Source organism: Candida theae, assembly GCF_024610275.1.
Source record: "Candida theae strain CBS 12239 chromosome Unknown scaffold121, whole genome shotgun sequence".
In the NCBI taxonomy this organism is placed as follows: Eukaryota; Fungi; Ascomycota; class Pichiomycetes; order Serinales; family Debaryomycetaceae; genus Lodderomyces; species Lodderomyces theae.
Window position 1 is genome coordinate 1 of NW_026261330.1, and position 9,863 is coordinate 9,863.

The 9,863-nt window shown below is 39.2% G+C and overlaps 4 protein-coding genes across 4 annotated transcripts; 2 read left to right on the forward strand and 2 right to left on the reverse strand. All coding sequences in view use genetic code 12, as the record gives it.

The window, feature by feature from the left end:
* Positions 1 to 223: 223 nt before the first annotated feature.
* Positions 224 to 829, forward strand: KGF57_000101 (uncharacterized protein; the record flags this gene model as incomplete). Its single annotated transcript, XM_051750172.1, has 1 exon — positions 224 to 829. A coding segment is annotated over one exon (606 nt), but the record flags the coding sequence as incomplete, so codon positions are not given.
* Positions 830 to 1,086: 257 nt separating this feature from the next.
* KGF57_000102 (pepsin-like aspartic protease) lies at positions 1,087 to 2,280 on the reverse strand (the record flags this gene model as incomplete). The annotated part of the gene is made up of 1 exon (XM_051750183.1): positions 1,087 to 2,280. The coding sequence occupies one exon, from the start codon at positions 2,278 to 2,280 to the stop codon at positions 1,087 to 1,089; it is 1,194 nt and encodes a 397-aa protein (XP_051611384.1).
* A 1,566-nt stretch (positions 2,281 to 3,846) lies between these two features.
* On the reverse strand, positions 3,847 to 5,052 carry KGF57_000103 (pepsin-like aspartic protease; the record flags this gene model as incomplete). Its single annotated transcript, XM_051750194.1, has 1 exon — positions 3,847 to 5,052. The coding sequence occupies one exon, from the start codon at positions 5,050 to 5,052 to the stop codon at positions 3,847 to 3,849; it is 1,206 nt and encodes a 401-aa protein (XP_051611385.1).
* Positions 5,053 to 7,690: 2,638 nt separating this feature from the next.
* On the forward strand, positions 7,691 to 8,884 carry KGF57_000104 (pepsin-like aspartic protease; the record flags this gene model as incomplete). Its single annotated transcript, XM_051750205.1, has 1 exon — positions 7,691 to 8,884. One exon carries the CDS (start codon positions 7,691 to 7,693, stop codon positions 8,882 to 8,884), a length of 1,194 nt encoding a protein of 397 aa, XP_051611386.1.
* Between the last annotated feature and the right edge of the window lie 979 nt (positions 8,885 to 9,863).

The window sequence follows — 9,863 nt, forward strand, 5'->3', positions numbered from 1 at the left end:
CACCAGAAGTGGAGCTGGTTCATAGCGTTGTATTGAAGTGGTGGAAGAAGAGGGGTTGAAAGAGTGTGTGTGTGTGTGTGGGGGGGGGGGGGTCCTGATATAAATGCCGACTTGGCATTAGAAAAAAAATTTATTTCAATCTCCGCAACCACCGATGCTTTGGCTATCTTTTCTATACCTCATACCTGTTTGCTTAGCGAATACAGAGACTTATCTACTTCAGATACCACAGCATTACGATATTCCGTCACATCGAAAGTCAATCCACCAAGTTGAAGAAATACAACGAACCTGGCACCATATCAATTCAAGTCTCGACGTCTTACTTGACTATCCAATAACTACAATAAACGATGAGCTAAAGTCCAAAGTAATACGCAGGTCTAATGTGGTTTCGTTACCGTATGACAGTGTTGCAAAACTGAGCAAGACAATTTTGGTTAGGTTGAACAATTATAACGACACATTATTTGACAGTGGAGACTTGTTGAATGTGAAACTATGCTGGCCAGCAACGCATCCCTATGACTTTAAATTATCTCACGAGTACATCAAGACGAAAGAGTTGACCAGTGATGAAGCTCTAGCTGTTGATCCAACTCAATTGGATTTGTACATTCGGATCGATTATCAATTTTTTGGGATTTCTTACAACGATGAAAAGTTTTTGAGTACACAAGATGAAGTCAAATTTCAGTTGTATGTTAATAAGCTCCCAGTCAAGTTGATTCCGATACCGTTGGAACTATATGACTTTGTGGTGTATTTGGTTGATCTACTCATTTTGATACTTACTCAATTCAATTTCCTCAAGTGGATTCTACTTTAGATAGCGAGATTTCATTCTACAGTCAATAATTTGGTTAATTTAGCCGGTGCTTCCCTTTGCACATTTGATGACTGATTGGGGTCTTTTTTTTTTTTTTTAGCAAGAGAACATTACAACACAGGCGTCCAAGTTCAGTCCGTGGCATCTCGAGGGAAACTACAAACTGCAGCCAACTTTAGCATTGTTAACGAAAGCTATAACGATATTTTGAATTAAAATGTATATAACACAATGGACGTGCTCTACTTCAAGACAGCTCATACAGTAGAAATGTTGGATTCAGAAGTGTACTTGACTTGCGCAATTGAAATAGTCTTGGCGTCCAAGTTGTAAAGGAGGTAAGCATGTCTCAAGAAGTTGTCACCTAAAATGATGTCATTTGATTCTTGAATACCCCAAAGACATGTACCATCATTGTTTGGAAAGATGTACTCCGAGTTTGGAACGGTGATATTTGCCCCATTTGCGAAATTGAAAGTAGTGGAACCAGACGTGTTTGCATTACAATCAATAAAATACAAGAGCCCACCCAAGCCTGCTGGTCTAAGTTGAGCACCAGCTTGTTGTGCAAGTTCCCTCACCACTGCAGGTGGAAGGTATGTAAGTGTTGTTCCAGAATCCAACAAAGCATCTTTTGCAACTGAGTAAGTAGCACCTTTCAAGTAGATTGAGGATAATGAGATGGTCAAAGCTGACAGCGTAACCTTCTCTTCAACGAGCTCACCTGAGTACTTGGCATTGTCAACACCTCCAAAGATAAAGGTACCAGATTCAGCAGTTGGGGAGTTCAAATACAACGAGTACGCGTTGGTTTTGATCTTGCCTTGCTTTTTCAAAGTAATAGGAACGTTATCATAAGTTGAAGAACCTAATAAACCACCAACAGACTCGGTGGTGGGGAAGCCGATACCCAAGATTCCTTGATTAACAGCAGTCAAAGAGACGTCTGCCAATTGTTGTTCTGTGATGGACACCCCATTGATTGTAACCGTATCTTTGGCCCAAGTTCCTTGAGATGCTGTACCATCAGCATATTGAATTGCAAAGGGTTCATGCAAACTTTGGTAAGAAGATGAAGCGCCTGGGTCAAATGTTCCATACACTTTGCAGTAATCGCCAGGAGCACAGACGGCATGTTTGTCAACAACCCAAAGATCACTAGAGCCAGTGTCAATGATAAGTGTTAGCTCTTGATTATTGGAGCCAACTGACACCTTGGCCGCGTATGATGGACCTTCGTTAATCAAGGACTCTGAAATGGAGTCCCTCTTATGATTATGGGCCACTGCAGTCAAATTTAATGGCTTTCTGGTGACATCAAAGCCTAGCGAAACAAATCCAGGAGAGCCGTCTCTTTTAGCAACTTCTTCTGGAATAATAGCACCTTGAGCAAGCAAAGCGAAAGCAACGGCAAGAAAAACTTGACGTGTGAAGGTAATAATGGCAACCATTTTTATATCTATATATATTTTTTCGTTAAGAAGTGGTAAAGGTGAATGGGTTGGTTGTTAAAATTGAATTGTTCGAAACTGGTAAGTAGATATTATTGAATATTTATACGCCCGTGGATTCTTTGAAGGTGCTTTCCCACGTTCTCTTGATGCCGTATGCCTTCACGGCAAAAGCCTCCTTGATTCTTCCATTGTTGGAAGTTTGATCTATTGATGCTTGCTTTTTAAGACTACCCTAATCGTACCTTGTCATTATATCCGCATATTTACTATATTAACTTTGCTGCAAATGCGGAAAAGTAAACTTTCTTCCCGAAAGTGTAATGCACCGGTTTTGTGCTGCTTGACGTTATCAACACGGATTTTTGCGTTTCCGCGACGTTGAAAATATGTCAAAGTTCAAATTATCTCTTGGCATTTGGGGAAAGATAACAACTCACATTTTTGTTGTGGCCGCACACTTGAATACTTACTTGGTATGCCTCTCCTGTTGGATTTAGTGAATGACGCCCACCAGCTTAAACTTACCTGTTTTGCGAGCCTTAGCTGTAATCTGCCGTATTTTCTTTCGTTGGTCAAATTGATGCAAAGCAATATTGCCATCTTCTGAAACTGTAACTACAGTTTGGTTTTGTGAGAGATTAGAAATAACCGGCATTACTAATCGATGTATTCTTTGTTGACGATTTTGTTTTTTCACCGTGGAAAGTGTTTGATGGAATTCAAAACCTTAGGAGCAGAATTCTGGGCCACTTGTATATCTCTAAAACACTTCAGTATATGTCCTTAAACACATTTCATTGCCGAGCAAAAACTTTGTGCACCGGCTTTTCCTCTATTGGATATTGCTTAAACGTTTGAAAAGGGTTTGTTGTATGACGGAAAAGGCCATTGGTGCATCATTTATCTAATGAACGGTTGTCGGCTGTTTCAACACTTTAGCACCTTTTTCCGTATTCGAAGGGTAAACAATGTACTGTTTTTTGACTTAGTTTTTTGTTTTTTTGCTTTTGATAGCAGTTGGTGTCAACCAATGAAAATGATGATCTAAGTACTATTTTTAGACTGTGTTGCATTAATAATCATTGATAAGTGGGTTTTGTGTATACTCACTAGGCAGCATCACTCCACCAGTCTAGTCACAATCAATTAAACATCTATAGAATTGTTGTCTATTGTCATGAAAAATGGCTTTTGTGCAAATTGGACATACAATGGTTAATAACAACACACCTTGAGCGCACTCATGATTGCGAATTCAGGGCTCTGCTTCAACTGAACTGGATTGCATTTATTCAGTTCCAGCTAAGAGACACGCCATCAAAAAAGGTTCTTTTGTGTGACCCAATAACAAATCGCTTGGCTTTAAAGCACTTGTAAGGCACAATTAACACAACGAAGAGCCGCTAGCTTAATTCCGAGAGCTGTAGACTGTATCAATACCCGGAACAAGCTTGATTGGTGTAAAGCCTTTTTTCTAGAAAGGGCCTAACATAATTTGAATTGAAAGTGTACGTAATCTAATATAGGTATCTATAGAAACATTTTTAGAGAACTGAAGACAATTCAAACGGCGGAAACGTTGGATTCTGTGGTATACTTGACCTGAGCAATTGAGATTGTATTAGCATCCAAGTTGTAGAGAAGATAAGCATGTCTCAAAAAGTTGTCACCCAAAATAGTTTGACTTGACTCTTGAATACCCCAAAGACAAGTGCCATCACTGGTTTGATAAACATATTCAGAATTTGGAACTGTAATTGTAGCACCGTTGTCAAAATTGAATGTAGTTGAGCCAGATGTATTTGTGTTGCAATCAATGAAGTACAAGTACTCGTTTGTGCCAACTTCAACGAGATACGCGCCAGCTTGTTTGGCCAATTTAGCAGCAAATGAACTAGGGAAATAGGTGAGTGTAGTTCCAGAGTCTAACAATGCACCTTGTCCAAATGAAAATGACGACCCGCGAAAGTTGACCGATGAGAGTGAGATTGTCAATTGATTTGACAGGGTGACTTGTTCGGCAACCAACAGACCCGAGTACTTGGCATTGTCAACACCTCCAAAGATAATGGTACCGGAGTCAGCAGTTGGGGAGTTCAAATACAACGAGTAAGCGTTGGTTTTGATCTTGCCTTGCTTTTTCAAAGTCACGGGAACATTGTCGTAGTTTTGAGTAGTCTGTTGACCACTTTGGTTTGTAACAGCCTCGTTACCAGTGTACCCAATACCCAAAATACCTTGATCAACTGAAGTTTCAGTGACATCTGCCAATTGTTGTCCAGTGATTGAAATACCATTGATTGTAACAGTATCTTCACCCCAGGTACCTTGTGAAGTTGTGCCGTCACCATATCGAATTGCAAAGTCCTCGTTTAAGTTTTTGTAAGATGAAGAGGAAGACGGATCAAATGTACCTGAGCTTTTGCAATCAACTTGATTTTCGCATTGAGCTTTAGTATCGACCACCCAAAAATCACTTGAGCCAGTGTCAATAACAACAGTTTGTTCTTGCTTATTGGAACCAACTGATACTTTAGCAGCATACGACGGACCTTCATTGATCAATGACAACGAAATGGCATCTCTCTTTTGATGATGGATCACTGCGGACAAGTTCAATGGTTTTCTAAGAACGTCAAAGTCCAAAGCAATAAATCCAGGAGAGCCGTCTCTTTTAGCAACTTCTTCTGGGATAATAGCACCTTGAGCAAGCAAAGCGAAAGCAACGGCAAGAAAAACTTGACGTGTGAAGGTGATAAAGGCAACCATTTTATTATTTTTTTTTTGTTTGTTTATAGTCAATCAACGATGAGCAAAGTAGTTGAGGACATTGTAAATTGAGAGTTTTATTAGGAGATCCAGTAGGATATTTATAGATTTGCATCAAGACTGATCAAGTCTTGCAACTTTATCGCCGTTTCTTTCTCCGGCAATGTTGACACCACTCTTGCATTGCTTTCTTCGTATTTGAAACTAACAAAGCCTCAATTTGTGGCTTTTATTAACTTCTTAGTAGAGTGTAGTCTGTGATTGATACCAACTTTGAAATTTTATTTCCAAAGGTGATATTTTTGTTTATTGTTCAGCAGAAGAAACAAAGCAGAATCTTTTTATACGCAACTGTGGAGTGTCCATTTTGTGTAAGCAAAAGATCAACTCCAAAAACAATGCAATTTATGTTTAATTATTCTTTTTTTTTTTTTTTTTGTTTTAGCAGCGAAAAGAAAATCTTTCAGGTACCAATTGAAAATGTCTTGGGATTTTTGCTTGCAATAGGAAGTTCTATTTGATTGAGTGCAAGTCTTAGAAGTGATCTAGCTCTTCTCTATCAGAAAAAAGGTGCAAATTTCAACAGTCCAACACTCTCTAGTAGCCAAATTCAGCTAGTTTCTCTGTTGTCAATTTTTATTTCCGTGTACTGCGGTTGGTGTTCTAATGGTTGATGCCATGCAGTTTGTGAATTTTGTGTAACATAAGTCAACATCTAGACTTGTCATAGAGGGGTCAAGTTTGGAATCAATAAAAACACGAATCCCATGTTTGTTCTGTTGTCGGGTTTTCTATTGTTAGTAGCGCATTGTGAGCTGAGGCTCCTCAAACATGAACAAGTGTGAGGCAGGTAGCTGCTTTTTCCCCACTCTTTCTCGGTTCCACGATACCTTGACATCTTCAGGACTCCTGGAGCCCCTTTCGGAAATAATCGTTATTCATCTACAGCACATCCTGTCTAAAAAGTCACTAAATGGTACGTTTAATTTTTTTTTTCTTCTGGCTTCGGTATGTTTGTGTAATTCCTGCAACAAAGTCTATTGTCTATGAAGAAAAATAAAAAAACAATTGCAAAACAAAAAAGAGACTCCTCCTCTGTCTATTGTATTCAAAACTCGTGCCGTAGCTATTGTAATGGTGTGTTGATACGTCATCCCCAACGACCATGAATGAGTCGTTTCAAAATTTACAACTTTCTTCATGTTACCATAAACATACTTTTTAAAAGCGTGTATTCAAACGTTTAACTTCAAGATCAGGGGGGAAGTTTATAGTGTAATAGCATTCCACAACATAGTAGTTGTCTATTTACTTTGTTCAAAAGCCTGAAAATGATCCTGCCAGGTACAACATCTGCAAGAGTGAGAATTCCACGGGTTTTACAGTGTTGTACCTTTTTTTTCTTTTTTGTACTTAGAATCAACCAATGAGAAGGCAGAATTACAGTAATTTAAAGCGCATTGCATAGATAAGCATTTGAGCCTTGGTTTTGTAACCATAACGACACCTCAATAAAAAATGCTACGGCACGAAATGTTCCTCCAACTCTTTGTCATTTCTGTAGTCATAGACTTATTGTTCATGGAATGTCTATTGTTCAGGTTTAAGCTCAGTGCTTACCAATAATGACTAACTGAATGAACGTAACATTGTCGAAAGGATTTGCTCAAGGCGGAACAACCAATGACTGATTATCTCGATTTTGCGGATAAATGTGGCTCTGATATTGTAATCAAACTGCATTTATATGTTGCCATCAAAGGACGCAGCACGAGCAACCTATTTGTGAAATCAACCACATGTTCCTAAGACCATTTGTGCCAATCATGAAGTGATGAATAGCAAGATGATTGGAAATTGATGGCCATGTGAGTTACAGCCTGTGTCTGTATTTATGCACGAAAATCGTTGGTCGTTGAGGAACGATGGCATTTCATTTATCTTCAAGTTCTTATCATTATTCAAAGATTTTTTAAAGATTTGCACAGAAGAAAAAAAAGGGCTAAGTTTGACATTCGCCTAATTCCAGTATTTGGAAGCCAGAGACCCACAACTGCTTACTAGTAATACAACTCTGCATTTATTGACTACAGACACCGTCTGACAAGATATCTCAGTTCACACTGCAAACACGGCCAAGATAGTCGATACCACTATTTTAAATGAGACTGTGGTTCCGTCAGGAACATCCTCAATGGAGTCTATGACACTGGCATCACGAATTTCTGGAAAGACTACCCGGTTGTGATCCAACTTGGAAATGAAGTTCTATTCTTTTGTTTATGCGACTTGTTGTACTCAATACTTGACAATAGCAAGATCATTATCTGTCCAAAGCGGAAAAGCAACTTTTGTGGAACCCCGTTGTCTTCACAAGTTTTACAACTGCCTGTCAAGTTCGTCTTGCATTGTATTAACACAATCGCGTTGTGTTTGTGTGGTATGCGTTTCCAATTATTTCCGTCAAGTATTACACCCGCTTTTACAACAATTCGATTAAAGAAGTCAAAATAACGGGAGAATAATAAGCAACGATGCTACAATTGGTTCCACCTAACATTATAAATACTGTAAGATATTCCCATGAAGTTTCGTTGACTTTCCCTTGCCGTCACCAATCAGTCAAGTGCCTTCAGGGATGACTACAATTGCTACATTCACTAGAAACGTTTTGCTTGCCCTTGCCTTTGCCTTGGTTGCTGCTCAAGGTGCTGCTATTCCTGAAGCCAACAAAAGAGACGACAGTCCTGGATTCGTTGCTTTGGATTTTGATGTCACCAGAAATCCCATTGACTTGAACGCAACATCCAATGCTATTCAAAAAAGACAACCGTTGTCTATTCCATTGTACTCAGAAGGTCCATCGTATGGTATTCGTGTGTCAGTGGGGTCTGACCAGCAAGAAGTAAAAGTTATTCTTGACACTGGTTCCAGTGACTTTTGGGTGGTTGATAAGTCAGCAACTTGTCAAAGGCTCCAATTTTGTAAAGCCTTTGGTACCTTCAATCCACAAACCTCAAGTTCGTTCAAGTCATTAGGTTCAAGTTTCCACATTAAATATGGAGATGGAACTACTTCAGATGGTATTTGGGCTGAGGATACTGTATCCATCGGTGGTGTCTCAATCACAAACCAACAGTTTGCTGATGTGAATAGCACTTCTGTTAACCAAGGAATCTTGGGGGTGTCACGTCGTCAGACTGAAAGTGCTGATCCAGAATATGATAATGTGCCTGCCACATTGAAGAAGCAAGGAAAGATCAAGACCAACGCTTACTCATTATTTTTAAATGAGCCAGGTGCTTTAACAGGAACTATCATTTTTGGTGGTGTTGACAATGCCAAATACTCTGGAAACCTTGTTGAAGAAAAAGTGGACATTGATCGCTACTTGGGTATCAGCTTGCAGTCTCTCAACTACGATGGCAATTCTAGATCAACAAATTTTAGCGCTGTTTTGGATTCAGGAACTACAATCACTTACTTGCCTGGCTCTTTAGTTGAAGATCTTGCTAAAGAGGTTGGTGCGTTTTTGCTCCCAGTTGGTGTGGACAATGAACTCTACTTTATTAATTGTCATAAAAATCAAGGTACAGCTTCATTCACTTTTGACAATGGTGCTAAGGTCGATGTTCCATTATCAGATTTCACCCTTCAAAATACATTAGGAACTTGTCTTTGGGGTTTACAGAATGCGGATAGTCACAATGTCCCGCCAATCTTGGGTGACAACTTCTTGAGACATGCTTATGTTGTTTACAACTTGGACAAGGAAACCATCTCACTCGCTCAAGTAAAATACACCTCTGATTCAAACATCACTGCTATATAGACCTCCAGTGACAGCAAAGATGGTTTCTTTTTTTTTCTACTTACGTTATATTGCTAAAATAAATTGCTTGCCTATCTAAGATTGGTAGACTTTGGGAGTGCAGTGCATTGTTATACACCTCTGCTAACATCACAGTTTGGTTGTGAGTGCAAGACGTGTCTGATGGTGGATCCAACGCAAGCTCGAATTGCAGTGGCACAATAGATGGCTACGAGAACCATCACTATTTCATTATGATATACGTTTCCCAACTTTAAAGAATCAGTTCTTTGGGTATATTGGAACACTTCTATTTCTCAATGACAAGAAGCATCAGTCTTAGTGTAGGAAGTCGTGACTTCAAAGATGTATTAATTATGTATCTAAAAATTGTAAATCTTGTCAACCATTTATACTTCCAATCGCAAAACTTTTGATCGCTGTGAAACCTTCTAATAATACAAGCGTGGACGTAGATGGAGCGGCTCTCAATTTATCCGAATCCATATAGCTATTGCCAGCGTCGACTTTCCCCCACCCCCTCCTTCCCTCTCTCTTTTGATCTTACCTCCACTTATCTCTTATTTCTCTTCTCAACAAACTCCTCAAAAGAGCATTCGAATCAACTCCAAAATTGCACCACCAGCAACTAAAAACAACAACACAAAGAGCCACGTTTTAGATACTGGGTATTCAACCTTTTCTTTGTCAGATTTTGGCTTTCCCCATTGTTTCGTTGCTTTCTTTTCAAACTTGGCATTAGCTGCTCTTTGTTTTGGTGTTTGTAAAGCCTGGTGAGGTTAGTAAAAAAGTTCGCGAGATTCATCAACTCATTAACCCTTCTTTGATTTTTATGCGTAAACCACATACCATTGTTATTTGTAGTTGTATAAAGAGTCGTTGGTCAAGAAAGTGTAGATCAAATTCAATTTGGGGGGTTTTTTTCCGTTTTCTGGAGACCATGTTTATCATTTTGGAGAGACCACGTCAGAAAAGTTTT